This window comes from Salvelinus alpinus, chromosome 17 (assembly GCF_045679555.1).
Source record: "Salvelinus alpinus chromosome 17, SLU_Salpinus.1, whole genome shotgun sequence".
Classification (NCBI taxonomy): domain Eukaryota; kingdom Metazoa; phylum Chordata; class Actinopteri; order Salmoniformes; family Salmonidae; genus Salvelinus; species Salvelinus alpinus.
The window spans coordinates 10,725,518-10,743,115 of NC_092102.1; the positions used below are offsets into that span (position 1 = coordinate 10,725,518).

At 44.9% G+C, this 17,598-nt stretch overlaps 1 protein-coding gene across 2 annotated transcripts; it reads left to right on the plus strand.

Annotated features, from left to right (window-relative positions):
- The first annotated feature begins 5,420 nt into the window (after positions 1-5,420).
- On the plus strand, positions 5,421-15,827 carry LOC139542105 (cytochrome c1-like). 2 transcript variants are annotated; one of them, XM_071347141.1, is made up of 4 exons: positions 5,425-5,842; positions 11,586-11,927; positions 12,232-12,340; positions 14,353-15,827. In XM_071347141.1, exons 1-4 carry the CDS (start codon positions 5,776-5,778, stop codon positions 14,357-14,359), a joined length of 525 nt encoding a protein of 174 aa, XP_071203242.1. In that variant the 5' UTR covers positions 5,425-5,775; the 3' UTR covers positions 14,360-15,827. The 2 variants fall into 2 exon arrangements, with proteins under 2 accessions (XP_071203243.1, XP_071203242.1); XM_071347142.1 differs by lacking the exon at positions 14,353-15,827 and having other exon boundaries at positions 5,421-5,842; positions 12,232-12,344.
- Positions 15,828-17,598: the final 1,771 nt, after the last annotated feature.

Below are 17,598 nucleotides of genomic sequence, written 5' to 3' on the forward strand. Positions count from 1 at the left end.
GGATTTAGGACTTAGTATATAGTAGACTCGCGTGCCAGGTGAACTGGTGAACGAGACTACTATAACGTGACTTTAGTCAAGGATTATATTAATTTGGACTGACACTAAATAACATGTAATCCTCCTGTTCAAAATGATCACATGGTTACAGATTGGCTACATTCCGATTCTCCCGAAGTGTGTAATCGTATCCTTGAATTGCCCCTCATAGATTTAAAAGGAATTAACTTGCACCAATCCGGTTATTTGAAATGTGGAGGGTAAAGAATCGGAATGGACGGGGACACCGATGATTCCAAGGTGCCTAGTCATAGGATGGGAGAGGGTAAGCCGTTTTTGCACAATGCTGGGTACGGTAGCATCAAGTAGAGAAAATGATTGGACTGATGGCCCTAACCTGTCCCCTATCTTCTGGGGGAAAAATCATAAAAAGAGCTCAGTGAGGGAAAGAGCGTGGTGGACAATGCAGTAGAAACAATAAATAAACAGACAAAATGATCAAATGAGCTGCATTTGAACTGTGATACTTACATTGTTCAGTGTCTTGTTCTCTCTGTATCCCTTTAGTATACCTACAGTTCAATAATTGAAATCATATCCATTGAACGATGTAAATCAGTATTTAACTGAATATATACAGGGATGATTATTAAAACGGGACCCAAAGTGCTCGTGTCTTTTAAAGAACTCAAACGAGTTCTAAATGCGGTAATGAGGTCAATGGAACAGATGCCGGATGGCCTCACGTTCAACAAATCTGTTCTAACAAAGTGGATATTCGTCAAATCCGTAATGATGGATTTATTGTAACGGGCCCACAATGGGGTTACTAAAGTCAGATTTAGATATATTTGGATGTTTTTGCTACATAACATTTAGAAGTAGTCCCTATTCAGGTTTAGAAGAAGTGACTGCTAAATGCTAGCTCACGTTTATGAGCGAAATCGGTGGTGTTAGTTGTTTTTAACTGTAATGCAGTTGATTGGTGACGATGAATGAACATGTGACATCCATACAAGCATTGTACTCCAATTTTTACCTCAACATAGGCTATTGTTTACATGTGTACTTCACACTAAGTGTAGGATCATTTTGCTGGGGGGGTAATGATGAGATTCGGGAACGTTCCCCATATGTTTCCATGGCATTTCCATTGACCTCTTTACCGCATCTATGGTCAAGATTCCTGATTTCTGTCATGTGCTGGTTTTTGATGACGACCAGAAACAATATATTGTATGTCAGTGTGTTATTGTGCTAACTGTATGTCATTGCAATCATCAGTGAAGGGACTCATGAATTAAACAAATGGAGGGAGGGGTAGTATTTTGTTCTTCCTCTTTCAAGAGAGAAACCGTATGTGTGTATATATAAATGTGATCAAATGCATTGGCTTTTTGTGTGACACTCTTCCTTGTACTGCAGTCTTATAGTTAAATGTTTCAATGTTTATTAAAATGGTATTGATCAATTTTACTTCATTTTGTTGTCTTTTTGGGTCAATTTCCCACCCCTTTTTCTCCCCAATTCCGTGGTATCCAGTTGGTAGTTAGTCTTGTCCCATCGCTGCAACCCCCGTATGGACTCGCGAGAGGCGAAGATCGAGAGCTGTGCGTCCTCCGAAACCCAGCCAAGCTGCACTACTCCTTGATACAACACTGCTTAACCCGGAAGCGGAGGAGGAAACACCGTACACCTGGCGACCGTGTCAGCGTGAACTGAGCCCGGCCAAACCCTCCCCTAACCTGGACAACGCTGGGCCAATTGTGCGCCGCCCCATGGGTCTCCCGGTCACGGCCGGCTGCGACAGAGCCTGGATTTTAACCAGGATCTCTAGTGGCACAGCCAGCACTGTGATGCAGTGCCTTACACCACTGCGCCACTCAGGAGGCATAGGAATGATTCTTGCTCACAAGAAATTCTCCAATACAGTCCATTCGTAAAGTATTCAGACCCTTTTGACTTTTTCCACATTACAGCCTTATTCTACAATTTGTATTTAATCAATCTACACACAATACCCCATAATGAGGTCGAAGGAATTCCCCGTAGAGCTCAGAGACAGGATTGTGTCGAGGCACAGATCTGGAGAAGGGTACCTGCAGGATTGAAGGTCCCCAAGAACACAGTGGTGTCCATCATTCTTAAATGGAAGAAGTTTGGAACCACCAAGACTCTTCCTACAGCTGGCCGCCTGGCCAAACTGAGCAATCGGGGGAGAAAGGCCTTGGTCAGGAAGGTGACCAAGATCCTGATGGTCACTCTGACAGAGCTCCATGGGAGAACCTTCCAGAAGGACAACCATCTCTGCAGCACTCCACCAATCAGGCCTTTATGTTAGTGGCCAGACGGAAGCCACTCCTCAGTAAAAAAGGCACATGACTGCCCGCTTGGAGTTTGCCGAAAGGCACATAAAAACTCTCATAAAAACAAGATTCTCTGGTCTGATGAAACCAAGATTTACTCTTTGGCCTGAATGTGCAAAGCTGTCATCAAGGCAAAGGGTGGCTATGTTGAAGAACCTCAAATATAAAATATATTTTGATTTAACACTTTTTTGGTTACTACATGATTCCATATGTGTTATTTCATAGTTGTGATATCTTCACCATTATTCTACAATGTAGAATATAATAAAAATAAAGAAACTCTGGAATGAGTAGGTGTGTCAACTTTTGACTGGTACTGTATGTCTTAGCACAGACTGGAATATGTTCTGGGACTCATCCAATGGCATTGAGTATATCACATCAGTCACCGGCTTCATCAATAAGTGCATTGATGACGTTGTCCCCACAGTGACCGTACGTACCCCAACCAAAAGCAATGGATTAGAGAAAACATCTGCACTGAGCTAAAGGGTAGAGCTGCTGCTTTCAAGGAGCAGGACTCTAACCCGGACGCTTATAAGAAATCGCACTATGCCCTCGGACAAACCATCAAACAGGCAAATCATAAATACAGGGCTAAGATTGAATCCTACTACACCAGCTCTGACGCTCGTTGGATGTGGCAGGGCTTGCAAACTATTACAGACTACAAAGGGAAGCTGAGCTGCCCAGTGTCACAAGCCTACCAGATGAGCTAAACCACTTCTATGCGCGCTTCGAGGCAAGCAACACTGACGCATGCATGAGAGCGCCAGCTGTTCTGGACAACTGTGTGAAGTGTTAAACAAATCAAAATATATTTCATATTTGAGATTCTTCAAATACCCACCCTTTGCCTTGGTGACAGCTTTGCACACTCTTGGCATTCTCTCAACCAGCTTCACCTGGATTTATTTTTAAAAAGTCTTGAAGGATTTCCCACATGCTGAGCACTTGTTCGCTGCTTTTTTTTCATTCTGCGGTCCGACTAATCCCAAACATCTCAATTTAGTTGAGGTCGGGTGATTGTGGAGGCCAGGTCATCTGATGCAGCACTCAATCACTCTCCTTGGTAAAATAGCCCTCACACAGCCTGGAGGTGTGTTGGGTCATTGTCCTGTTGAATAACAAATGATAGTCCCACTAAGCGCAATCCAGATGGGATAACTTTTCGCTGCAGAATGCTGTGGTAGCCATGCTGGTTAAGTGTGCCTTGAATTCTAAATAAATCAGACAGTGTCACCAGCAAAGCACCCCCAAACCATAACACCTCCTCTTCCATGTTTTACGGTGGGAAATACACATGCGGAGATCATCCGTTCACCCATACCGCGTCTCACAAAGACACGGGAGGTTGGAACCAAAAATCTAATGTTTGGACTCCAGATCAAAGGACACACTTCCACTGGTCTAATGTCCATTGCTCGTGTTTCTTGGCCCAAGCAAGTCTCTCTTATTGGTGTCCTTTAGTAGGGGTTTCTTTGCAGGAATTCAACCACGAAGGCCTGATTCACAGTCTCCTCTGCACAGTTGATATGTCTGTTACTTGAACTCTGAAGCATTTATTTGAGTCTGGTATGTCTAAAGAACTTATCCTCTGCAGCAGAGGTAACTCTGGGTCTTCCATTCCTGTGGCGGTCCTCATGAGAGAACGTTTCATCATATCGCTTGATGGTTTTTGTGACTGCACTTGAAGAAACATACTTGCCATAATATGGACTTGGTCTTTTACCAAATAGGGCTATCTTCTGTACACCCCCCTACCTTGTCACAACAGAACTGATTGGCTCAAACGCATTAAGAAGGAAAGAAATTCCACAATTTAACTTTTTTAAGAAGGCACACCTGTTAATTGAAATGCATTCCAGGGGACTACCTCATGAAGCTGGTTGAGAGAATGCCAAGAGTGTGCAAAGCTGTCAAGGCAAAGGGTGGCTATTTGAAGAATCTCAGATATATCTGGATTTGTTTACTACATGATTCCATAGTTTGTCTTCACTATTAATCTACAATGTAGAAAATTGTAAAAATAAAGAAAAACCCTTGAATGAGTAGGTGTGTCCAAACCTGTACCTCCACAAATTGACTCGGTACCTGTACCGCCTGTATATAGCGTCGTTATGTTATTATTGCTCTTATTTACTTTATTTAGTAAATATTTTCTTAACCAACAATGCAGAAAAATAAGAGTTAGGGGCTTGTAAGTAAGCATTTCACTGTAAGGTCTACACCAGTTGTATTCGCTGCATGTGACAAATAAAATTTGATTTTGATTATTTATTTCCTACATTTTACACACCGTGCTGCTTTTTCCTCCAACAGATGTCACTAGTGTGCAAAGCTAGAGCATGTTTGCACTTTCGTCAACTATTTGGACCACCATGACCGCATGTGTTAGTCACATAGTGTTCAAACTGCATTTACTGTGGAGGCCACTGTCAACAACGACTGGATGTTAACCTAAACCATGTAGTGAAACCACAAGATAAATCTATTAAAACAGTAGTGTATTGCCTATAGACTTCTCTATAGAACTAAATGGGCACTCCTTTTAGTCAAATGTATTTGTATGTATATTGGGGGAAAACTCACCATTTAGCTGAATCTAAAATCACAATCTGATTAAGTACATAACTTATTTCCTGGTGTAATTTGATCCAATTGGACTGCTTGCATATCATTAAATGGTGAATTCGAACAAAAAAACATTGTTTAGAATGTTTTTCTCCATTCACTGTAAAGATTTTGTGTGGATAGAAGGTGTTTGTTTTGAGGGTATATTTGTATGTAACGGATTTCTTATGTTTTTGTGGTGTCTACCTTGTGTGTATAAATATATTGGTGTATTTATTTATTTTCAGTATTTCTGTGTGCTGCTGGTATTGCAAGGCAGTCAGCAGCCTCAGTGGACTGGAGAGGGGTGGACTACATGAAGAGTGGGGCTCACTCAGGACTGGCCTGTTCAAGTAGGGAGGCAGGACCGGGGCTGAGACCACCTTACACTGCTCAGCCCCCCCCCCCACCCAGCCCCCCTCCTCCACTCCCGACACACTCGCACTCCCTCTCCCTTGCCCTGTGACTGTCTCTCTCCATTCTACCAAGCAGCCAGCCAGACCTCCTCTCTCTTCTTCTGCCCTGTCGACATCCCTCGAGTGTTTCACGCCTTTCTCCCTCAGCCGTGCCCGTCTGCCCTCGCCGCCGCTGACGGTCCAAGTCTATCTATCTACAACTGCAACAAGTTCCCTGGGACTTTTTCAGAAACTTTTTCCTCAATAGCTTTTTTCTTTTTTGATACCTCCCTTGAGACGCCAGTGCGGGTTGTGCTGTGTGTGATAGGGTCTAGTGTTGCTCTTCGCCATTGGGGTCTCTGTACGCTGTTGACCGGAGGAGAAGACTACTTGTCACCATGATCAAAGTTCAGCTGCTGCTCTTGCTGGGCCTGGTCGGCCACTTCTGTGCCGTCGCACGAGCAAGTAAGTCAACATCCAGGGCTCGAGCCCTCGCAGCACACCGTGTCCGCTCTGTCCGGTCACTCTGCTCGGCTCTCACACTTACTCACACACACCACACCTCTCTTCTCATACTCACACACTCTGTCTGTTTGGCTTGTATCCGGGAGCGTTCTGAATTTGAATCTCGGGGCTGCTCTAAGCTCTTTGTCCTTAGTTCAAAAGTTCCACTCTCAAGGAAGAGCGTACACATGTTCTCTTTGGTTTGTTTGATGTAGGTTTTATTTTATTCTTCACAGTAGTCTTTGTCATTTAACATTTGCTCAGCTATGGTATAGGACTCATGTATTCTCCTCTAGGTATACGTTCATTTAGCAGTGAATTTCTTTGGCTCATCCTGGATGGAAAAAGACAAGCCTTGGCTGAGGGTGTTAATGTAATACAGAGGGCCGACTGGGTGGATAGTCTGTGTCGATTCTACCCCCCCCCCCCCCCCCAAGCCTCGGGGATGAGGAAAAGTTTGATTTGGAGACAAGGGGGAATGTGATGTAATGGTGCTAGGTCTTGTGCCTCGTGCACATGAGTTCTTGGCTGCCGGCAGGGAGTAAAAGGAATATCCTTTGGAAGGCTCCCAAATAGTGCTCGGGTCTGACTCGCCAAATATACACACTGTACACGTTTATCGGAAAGCTTACCCCTCTCCATCGCTCTCCCTTTCCCACTCTCCCTCGCCAATCCTGGGTTCCAAAGTCTTTCCCCATGGGGTGGGAGGGAAGGAGAGAAGGGGGCAGAGACTGAGTGCTGCAGGGCAGGGCTGGTTTGCGTGTGGGTATTAATAGAGGGAAGCTCTATATTTTAAGACTGTCATGGATGGGACCGGGAGAGCGAACACCCGGCTACGTGAGAGCTTAACAGTGAGGGCTGCTGCTGCTGCCCCACCCCTACCACATGTTGTTAGACTGCCAGGACCCACCGCCCCCTCCACATTTACCCATCTTAGGCAGGGTATCAAGCTTTACAGGCCCCCTTCACCCCTCATTCCGGCCGCCCCCTGATACTATTCCCCCTACTCCCGGATGATGAGTCTAGGGGCGGAGGAAGTTGGTGGGATTTATTTTTAAACGGCAACCTTTACCAACCAGACGTGCCTCTTTCCTACGAAGGCCTGTTTGTAAGAGTGTTAACTCCTCAAGCTTCTCCTCTCTGCTCCATACCCTGACAACAATAAAGAAATGTAACAACCTGCACACGCTCCGAACAGAGCCTGGTGATTCTGGACTCCCCTACATTCCTCGCCGACGCCCCACCCAGCTCATAATGAGCTTTGTCTGAGCCACTCGCCTTTTTAAAAGACTCCATCCAGCACATCTGGCTGCAGACACGGGTCAATGCTCTCTGTCCGTGCCGCCTTGTAAAGTGACTCAAGTGTGTGCTCATTCGCCAAATATGAGGTGTACGATGTAAAATCCACTCAGGAAAAGCATTGCTTACATCGATTTTAAAAAATTAAAAATTGCCATCCAAAATGTAGAGTTGAAAGTTGTAAGCCTACCTCTGTAAAGCAAAATCTGTGCGGTGAGAAAACAAACATCTATTTGAGTCGGCCCTGGCGGAGGCCATTTTATCTCACGAACGAGGTAGCCCCAGACGTAGTTGTAGGGTTGGTGTGGCAGGCACTGACAGAGAGGGTAATTCAGCCCTGCCATTAGACCAAGGGGGCACTCCCACAACATGGCCGAACCAAGGGTTTGTGTGTCTTCACTGTCAGCATGAACGTCTCATGTCTCCAGCACCTACGCCACAGTGCCAGACACGGAGCGAAGAAGAAAAAACCCACAGGGATGCATAGAAACGTATACACCAGTGGACTGAGAATAATTTGATGTTTTTCTGGACTTTCATTTGATATATTACTAACGTTCCCTGATATTTATTGTGGCTCCCTTTTTTAAGTCATCTCAAATCATTTTTGCTGTACTTAATGTAATGAATAATAGATTGAGTTTCACAGCATATATTTATCGCTATACACTCAGTGGCCAGTTTTAGGTTCACTCATTTAGTACCGGGGTCGGACCCCACTTTGCCTCCCGAACAGCCTGAATTCTTAGTGGCATGGGTTCTACAAGGTGTGGCATTCAAATGTTGCTCAAGAGACCTAACGTGTGCCAGGAAAACATTCCCCAAACCATTACACCACCGCCACCAACCTGTACCGCTGACACCAAGCAGGATGGGGCCATGGACTCATGCTGCCGATGCCAAATCCTGACTCTGCCACCAGCATGACGCAACAGGAACTAGGATTTGTCGGACCAGGCAATGTTTTTCCACAACTCAATTGTCCAGCATGATCGCACCATGCTCAAAGTCGCTTAGGTCACTTGTTTTGCCCATTGTAACGTTCAATCAAACTGTAACTGGATGCCTGTCTGCCTGCTTTATAAGCCACGGCCACACTGTCTGTAGGAGCGAACATTTTTGTGAATGGGGTGGTGTATCTAATAAATTGGCTTAATTGGAGTATTTCTGTGATGACTTTATTTCACAAGTCCGTTATTGATGATTATTGTTTGCCCGATATATTGTTCAAGTACATTTGATATAGGCCCATGGCTTCATAGAAGTCTTGTGCCATTGGTTGCCTCACTGATGTTGTCCAGAAGATAAATGTTTAATGTCCTGTATCTCCACTCATGGGAAAATAAACGCGGCCTGTATGTGGACACTATTGTGTCTAAGATAAGAGCCAGTTAGCCAGAGTGGAATATTCTATCGGACCTCTCCCACTCAACTCAAAGTGCCAGGCAGCGAGGTGCGGCGCTATATGTTTATGCATGACTCCTACAGCTAGCGTGGGAGGCTAGCTGGGCTGCAAGGTGCCATACTGTGATGAGATGGGCAGATACATCCCTCCCCAGCTAACAACATTCTTGGGCTCCGGGGCCACAGCAGACACACACTCTCTCACAAGTCTGGTGATGGGCCCTTCCTGTCTACAGACAGCTTAGCACAGACTTACACACACACTCACTCATATGCACACACAGGGGAGCCTCAGTGGCAGCTGATTGTGATGGTGATGGATGTGTCCTGCTCCCTCCTTCGCTCTCACACTATCTTTCTCTCTCCCCCTCTCACGATGCCATTACTGTCCGACAGGCAGGATCTCCACCCCATACGGGCCCCACCGCTTCTCCTGGCCCTTTGCTGTATTCTCTCACTCTCTCACTTTTCACTCTCGCCCCTTTGCCTGCCTGCCTTGTATGCCCCCCTTCTCTCCAAAGAGCTTGTTTGAGAGAAATTTTAATGCAGGGCGATTGAGAGACATTTAATGCGCAGCGGTGGTTAAGGGAGCTGATGACACACTCAAACTCAAGCATGCACGCACTCACACATCTGCTCTGAGGTCAGGCTATCATGGGACATTAAATCAGAGACAGACTGTGGGACTAGGCCCCTGTTCACAAAATAGAGCTAGAGAGCGCGAATAAACGGAATGGGCTGCCGCTGAGCTCTCCCCTCTAAGTAAAAAAACATACCGTTCCCTTTGGGGTTCCCTCCACCCTTTTACACCACTCTCCTCTTGCAGAGCTACAGCATTCCCAAAACCTTTATCAGGACAACTTAATCCACGGGGTGAGGCGGGGCAGAGAGAAGATAGGGGGAGAGTGGTATGGTGGGAGAGAGATGTCGTGTTCTCTTACTCACTAGCGCATCTGTATTAGCCAACGCAGTGGAAAGGAAATAGTACTTAGAGCTAATTGTGAGCACAGCAGACATAATGAAGCAATTGTTAGCGGAGTGGGGGGGGGGCATGAATACATATAGCGCAAGGCTATTCTCACTCAAGCATGGGCACTTTATCATCACAGACATTCCAAACAAACATAAACGTTGCAGTTTCAAGTGCTTCATGATCTGTAGTGGGGGAACAACTTTTTGTTATATTTAAACCTGCTTGTTTCTAATGAACGCTAGAGCAAGTAGAGAACTAAGAATAATGGGTCTGGGACAACTCGAGAGAGAGGGAGTCATCTATTCAATGTTATTTAACTCATAAAGAATTCTCTATTACGAACGGTCTCGAACAATCAGGGAAAAGGACGAAGAAATGATGTCAGGGTCTAAGTTTAGACCGATCGCTCAGCTTCTTATTTCTGGAGTTGGGAGAAGTTTTGAACTGCACATTCGAAAAGGGCAAAAAGTACTTTCAGGGAAAAGGAGGGATTGCAAAAGGACATGTTGCCAGTTTGCAAGTTAACCATAATTTCAGTCCTTCACTGAAATTGACTTCTGCTTCTTAATTTCGAAGCTGCGCTGTCCAAGCAAAGCTTTCAGTTGTGGTGTGGAGGGGAATATTTCCAACAGGCACAGATAGGACGGGTTGTAGAGCACAACAGTAAGGTCTCACTCAGCTTGTACTTTGCGGTCCAACCCTTTGATCAAAGAGGCTATTCTTATTACAAGAGGGTTTCATTCAATTATAGGATAGATGATGGTAGATTTCACTTCAAGCATTGACAACAGCATACCACCCTGCATCCCACTGCTGGCTTGCCTCTGAAGCTAAGCAGGGTTGGTCTTGGTTGGTCCCTGGATGGGACACCAGATGCTGCTGGAAGTGATGTTGGAGGGCCAGTAGGAGGAACTTTTTCCTCTGGTCTAAAAAAATATCCCAATGCCCTAGGGCAGTGTTTGGGGACATTGCCCTGTGTAGGGTGCCGTCTTTCGGATGGAACATTAAAAGGGTGTCCTGATTCTCTCTGGTCACTAAAGATCCCATGGCACTTATCGTAAGAGTAGAGGTGTTAACCCCGGTGTCCTGGCTAAATTCCCAATCTGGCCCTCATACCATCATGGACACCTAATCATCCCCAGCTTCCAATTGGCTCATTCATCCCATCTCCCCTGTAACTATTCCCCAGGTCGTTGCTGTAAATGAGAATGTGTTCTCAGTCAACTTAACTGGTAAAATTAGGGTCTTTTTAAACAGTCCACTGAACTCAGAGCTTCCATTACAACTCTTATTGCCATCAAAAAATGGCTTGATGAGAGGATGTTTTGAAGTTGAGATCCATGTAGGTCTTTGGTCTCTCGTAATATCACCAACAACAAATTCCAACACATCCAAGTAATTTGGATCCCGTTATCTCTGTTAAACACCCAGTTGTGTTGTTTTACCCTGAATTGTCCATTGTTGCCTCCCCCTCTTTCCCCTCTTAGTGACTATGTTTTAATGGTATGGCCTCATATGCTGACTTCCTGCCATCCCCATCCAGGGGCTGTTATGGCGGAGACTCCATGAACAGGAAAGGAGGCAGCGGATGAGGCATGCGAGTGCACAAACACGGCCCAAGACAGGATGGAGAGGGGCAAGGTGGATGGCACTGGGGAGGAGGGAGGACCAACATTTGTTCAGTCATGGGGTGTGGCAGCCATGTTCTTACTGCTACTGATGTGTCAAGCTATGGGCTGGGAGAGAAGAAAAAAAAATGTAAAGGAAGAGCTAATATTTGTCGTTTTTTCTTTTGAGTTTTCCCACAATGCCCTTGCAATGAGGGACTTTCCAACTGTTCCCTCTTTCCAGCGAATACATTTCAAAACGATTGTGAAATGACAGAGTGAAGTTTTATGGTCATACTCAGAAAGTAATTCACCTCAGTTGTCATGTATCCAATCACAAGTGCTAGCCCTTCTCTTCAGCGTTTGTAAATATTGTTAATTTGCCTCTAGCAGTCTCTGACCTCTCTTTGCTGCCCCTCAGGTACACTGGTGACACCATTAGACAGGGTGTCAGATACCCCTGCTGCCACTGATACCCTCAAAGAAGAAGGCACCACCGATGCCCCCACGGCTGAACCCAAGACTGCGGCCGATGAGGTCGTAACGAAAGCCCCTGCCACCGATAAACCTGTCACTACTCAGGTCGATGAGGCTACCCCGAAGGTGACAGAGGCCGCTCCCACGGAGACCGAGGCCACTGAGGCTGCCGAGCAGGAGGCGGCCACAACGGAGGCCCTTGCTGTCGCCACCACGTCCCCGGCGTATCCCGAAGCCCAGGCCACGGCAGCTGCAGAGGCTGAGGAGGAGTTGGTGGTGGAGGAGGGTAAGGATAGAAGATGTCAGCAACAGATAGAGGTCATGAAGCTGAGAAACCCTGTCAATGCTACAGTCTGTAGATGCTCCCATAGGCGGGAATCAAAGAGGGCAAGGATATGTGTAGAGCTCAAGACACGATGAAATTGCTCTGCCCCCTGGTCTCTAAATTTCTATCCTTGCCTTTGCCTCACTCTCCTTATTTCCATAATTTTTCCCCCTTCTCTCGGTTTCCTTCCTGTTTCACCAAACGTGTTGATTCCCTATCGAGGTCAGTCTGGTGGGGTAACTTCGTCTTTGTGTTCCTTCCACAGAGGGCACTGGCTCTGGACAAGTGGTGGGTATTGTGATTGGCGCATTGGTGGCAGTGATCATTGTCATCGCCGTGGTGATCGCCTTGGTGAGGAGAATGGGCAAATACTCGTAAGTACCTCCAAGGGATACACCCATTGAACTAGAATTGGTCAAAGTATTGGTCAATGTATTTCTATGAATATATATATACACACACACACACACACTCATGTGCACATGTACGCACACTCTGCATGTCCTGTTTGCCTTGTGATCTTATGAGAGGACTAAGCTTCATGCTGCTACAGCATGCTACTACTGTATAAAACTATACTCTCATTTTCACAACTTATACATGTACTTTAAAGGGCTAGTTTGGGATTTTGGCAATTAAGCCCTTTATCTACTTTCCCAGAGTCAGATGAACCATTTTCTTTCTCTGCATCCAGTATGAGGGAAGTTAGAGGTAGTTTAGCAAGCCAATGCTAACTAGCTTAGCGCAAACACGAAGTCTTCGGGATCGGTTAGCATCCGTTATATTGGACGCAGAGACATAACATTTGCTATCACAGGAGGTTGGTGGCACCTTAATTGGGGAGGATGGGCTCGTGGTAATGGCTGGAGTGGAATGGTTTCAAATACGTCAAACATGGCTTCCATGTGTTTGATGCCATTCCATTCGCGCCATTCCAGCCATTATTATTAGCCGTCCTGCCCTCAGCAGCCGACACTGTTTGCTATCCACGAGTTCATCTCACTCTGGGGAAGTAGATAAAGTGCTTCATTGCCAAAATACCAAAATACTATGGTGAAGTGGGTGCAATGGGTGCTACGACGCACATGGTTTAATAGATAAGACAACCTGCATCACTTGTCAACCATAACTGGTCCTCTGAACATAATACATTTGAATCATAGATTCAAATATGTGTCTGTATTCCTTTAAAAAATAAGTTTTGGCCTCCCGAGTGGCGCAAGGCACTGCGGCGCAGTGCTAGCTGTGCCACTAGAGATTCTGAGTTCCGAGTCCAGGCTGTCGCAGCCGGCCGGTAATTTTTGACATTTATTTATAAATAATAATGCTGTACTCCTTACCACACCTTTTTCCTCTGAAAATATTGTTATGTTTGGGGATGTGCTTGCCTGCTAACAGGGAACGTTTTTTTTATGCCATAGGGCTGCTGCTGCTAAGAAAAAGGCTGACACAAAAGAGAGCATCTTGGTTTCTGTAATTTTCTCTTTGATTGTTTTCCCAGTTAATCATCTTAACCCCATGACTCAGACACAAAACAAATGATGCGTCTCATATCGAACCCTATTCCTTTTATAGGGCTCTGGTCAAAAGTAGGGCTCCATAAAGGGGAATAGGTGCCATTTAGGATGCACCCTTTGTGTCTGTCCGTCGCCGATCGACAAGCTGTTGGCTGCTACCGCTCTCTGAGACATTCACTCATGGGCCAATGAGCCATGAGGCATTGTTCATTCAGTGAAACAAGTGGCTTCATTTGCACTTCAATTTCAGTCAAAAGGCTCATGTCTGGACTTAGTGGGTCCATTGACAAATGGTTTCCCAGCTGTTTGGCTTTACATCAGTTCTGATTGATTATGCTGGCTGTCTCAATGGCATAATGGTTCGAAGCGGAGTAGCAACTCAAGGCTGTCTTGAATGAATTAGTTAACAGGATAACACAGAGATGTTGTTGTTGGTCCGTTTTGAATCACTTTTGTTTTTTATTGTACCAACTTGACCTAAACTGAGTAAAATGTATTAAATAAATACCATTATGTTAAGTATGTTTCTCCTTTAAACCATTCAAAACTAACTATATCCTTATACAAGCTGAATGGCTGTAGGGCCCATAACTAAGATAGCATGCAGTATATGAGTGACTTTTGAAATTAATTCAGTTACAATCACTGGTGACTCCCCCTACGAATGATCACATTTCATGAAAAATGTACTAAAAGTCATGTTCTCCATGTGCTGTGGTATCGTTAAAATCATAAACCAAGCAGCTTTTTAGATATAATTTATCCAAACCATTTTTTCAATCATCTGAAATGTATGAGCCGTGAGCAGATCTTGTTTTGAGTGTTGGCCTGTGTGTTTTACTCTTTCTCCTTCTCTCTTCATCCCTCAGCCCCTGAGGAGAAAGGCTGCAAGACGGGAAGTCCCCAAAAAGTTATGCCAATTCTGAACTACGTCATTTCCTGTCATTAAACAAGCATGCTACCAGCACTAACCTAACCAAGATCTTGTACTGTTGCCAAAAGGAGGGGGAGGTGTGGGGGGAGAAGGATGTTTCTCCCCCCAACCCCCAGACGGAGCCATTGATATCAATGGTCCTGCCCAACCACACAGCAACCCTCCACACCGATAACCAAACGGGGGGGTGACCCCCCACTGACATCCACAGTGACCCACAGGATGTCAGTGAATTTCAGGATTTTTCATATGTGTTTGTAAAAAGAAAGGAAGTAAGGGATTATTTAACTTGTGGTAGAAAACGCTCTCTTATGCAGTGGTGTGTACATTAATTCCAATTTGCATTTGAGTTGAAGACGACCTAAAAACACGACACAAAAGAAACAGAAAATAAAAAGTTGAATACAGAAGGGGGAAAAAGGAGGAAGAGAATGTGGTGAATTTAATAAGGTGTATATACCACGCAAAGGGACTACAGTTATTACTTGATTATATGTTGCAGTTGCTCACTATAGTATTCAGTTAATGGAACATTGCAAAGCAGCCAAAAACACCCACATAGTATTTTCTCACCTTAACACCTAGCCAATGAGTCCCTACCTACCAAAGTGTTCAACAACTATATGAAGCACTGTATGCAGAAGTTGTTTCGACATTGTGCTCATGTTCTGAGGGTTAGCGAGGGGCTAATGAAAAGACGCCTCATTTGCAAGTGTAACGTGACATTCTGCCAGCTTTAACACTGACATATAAAAACCTAATACAGATCTGTGAAATTTTGCAGAAGGGTTTGTGCCACTGTCTCTGGTATTCCCTGGATAGTTTTGAGATTTTACTTTTGAAGTGCATTAATGTGAATGGACTGTACTTTAACTGTCACCCATTCCAATAGGACAGCTTTGACGACTTCAGGTTTTCACAAAATCATGTGTTCCATATACAGGTAGAAGTCATCAGCCCCCATTCTGCTAGCATTGTCCTTTACAATGTATTCACTGTACTTCTGCTTACTTTAGAGTATACCAAGCAAACACACAATCTTTAAATGCAGGTTCCCCCCTGAATGCATGCAAAGGATGTTTTGACTTCTATGGTTGCACCCAGTTTTAGGCACATTTCCTTCATAATCGTTAGGACATCAATGGGTGTCAAAAGTATTCAGTCTCAGCTTAGCTCCGCTTGCTTTAAGAACTGTTAATAAGTGCACTGAATGAGTGATGACAATTGTTTAATGGATCCGCTTTAGACACTGCAATCGTTTGCAACGATGTTTGTTTCTGCTTCTGCTCCATAGTATCAAATCTAGGTCTTTCATTTTACTCTTCAGATTTTTTTTTAGAGTCCTTTTATTTAATTGCAGTGTTTTTGTTCATACTGTTTCAATAAACAAGTGAAAACACTCCAAATATACGCTGGCTTGAGACGTGTTTTTATGTGTGTGTGTTGGTAGAATTCAGACGTTATATTGTCTTTGTTGCTCCATTGTTTTTTGGCTGTTGCTTATCAAATCAAGTTTCCCAAGTCATTTCCCCCAAAATTGCAACAAGAGGTGCTGACACAGGAAGTAATTATCTCATGACTCTGCTTTTTACACAACCTTCAGTGTAAAATTAGCACACACCACTACCCAGCATGCACTGGGGTAGAAGTCAGTGGCGAAAGCTGATTGCTCCAGTCAGGTAATGCACAAAACACCCCTCCACTGAATCAAGACAAACTACGGCCAAATGCGGTCCTGTATGGACTGCCCTGAGACTGCTGAGTCCGTTAGCTCTCTCCGGCTGGGGTGTTTCTCTGACAGTTACGTGTGTTTTTTTTTTATGTTGTGGAGTTTTTCGTACGGCACTGTTAACCTGGGGCAGCTCTCCAACAGTGAGCTGTGAGGCACACAGAGCTGGCCTGTGTCTTGCTCTCTCCTCCATGTGGTTTTAGGCAGCGTCCCAAAACCCACTGCCCCAGCCGCCCCCAGTCTGCCAGCTTCATCCCCTTTTAGCTCTGCTCTCTCCCTCCACACAGGGAACAATGGAGTCTTTTGAGAGGGAAAAGATGGAGAGGCTATGGGCCGTTGTGATGCTCACCCAGCTCTGCTCTCCTGTCATTACACAGCCTGCATGGACTCCCCACCCACCCCACAGGAGGTGCTAGGGCAAATTCTGTACATTGCTCCAGGGTGGAGTCACTTCCTCCATTCACTCACTCACATGCAGATGTGCACAACAACTGTGTACATTATTATTTACAGGTACATACTGTACACATGAATGCACGCACACACAGAAGACTACAAGCATCACCTTCACACTGATGCAGAAGCCCGGATAGGCACACAGCCACACTCAAACTCAGGCTGCCCAACTCTCACAAATTGGTATTTTGACCAATCAGATCAGCTCTGAAAAATATTTGATGTGATTGGTTGAAGAAAAAAATTAATTGGGCTGCCCGATTCATTTTTATTTTATTTTTTGTAAACACGGCTTCAGTCATGTCTGTCTGCACACACATTCACAACTCCCTGCCTCACGTGAACAATACCTCCCTCATAAGCTCCCACTTGTGCAGTGTGCAGGTGTAAACATGAGCTTGGTGTGTGTGAAATAAATCCTTGTGCCGGTGTCCTCCTGCCCGGGTTTTTATGGCTGCTTCCCCCAGCATCCCTGCGCGCGCACACGTACACACCCCTGTCCTGCTCAAGAGGTGACGGGCTGTTTCATAGGCCTGTCGACTCAGGAAGGCCGAACAGAGGGAAAACGCACAGAAATACAGTAACTCAGGCAAGCAGACAAATTCCAAATAGAAAGTCCTTAGAGATCTTGTGTAGGTCCTGTCCATGTAAAAGGACCAATGAGTGCCAACATGTGAAGTTCATAGGAACATGTCAAATGAAAGCTAAGGGTCTAGATTTTTTTCAAAATGAAGGCATATCTACATTTTCCACCCCCCAAAAAATGGAATAAGCAAAGGCCTTGATTTCTGGTCAAATAGATACACAACATCGACCAGAAAAAGTCTTAAAGTACATCAAATCACAATAATGGTCAAGTAAAGACCCCTGCCAACTGACATCAATACTTCTATTTAGTTTGAGAAAATGTTCTGCCTTCTGGAAGTTAAAGAAACGTTGCCTTGTGCCTTGGAATTCCGTTACCAAAAACCCACATTCTTAACATATTTTCTAATT

Bases quoted from the DNA above. Each gene is read 5' to 3' on its own strand.
- LOC139542105 (XM_071347141.1), top strand. From the start codon at position 5,776: ATGATCAAAGTTCAGCTGCTGCTCTTGCTGGGCCTGGTCGGCCACTTC. The intron at 5,843-11,585 runs GTAAGTCAACAT...GCTGCCCCTCAG, and splicing joins CTGTGCCGTCGCACGAGCAA to GTACACTGGTGACACCATTA. The intron at 11,928-12,231 runs GTAAGGATAGAA...TTCCTTCCACAG, and splicing joins GGAGTTGGTGGTGGAGGAGG to AGGGCACTGGCTCTGGACAA.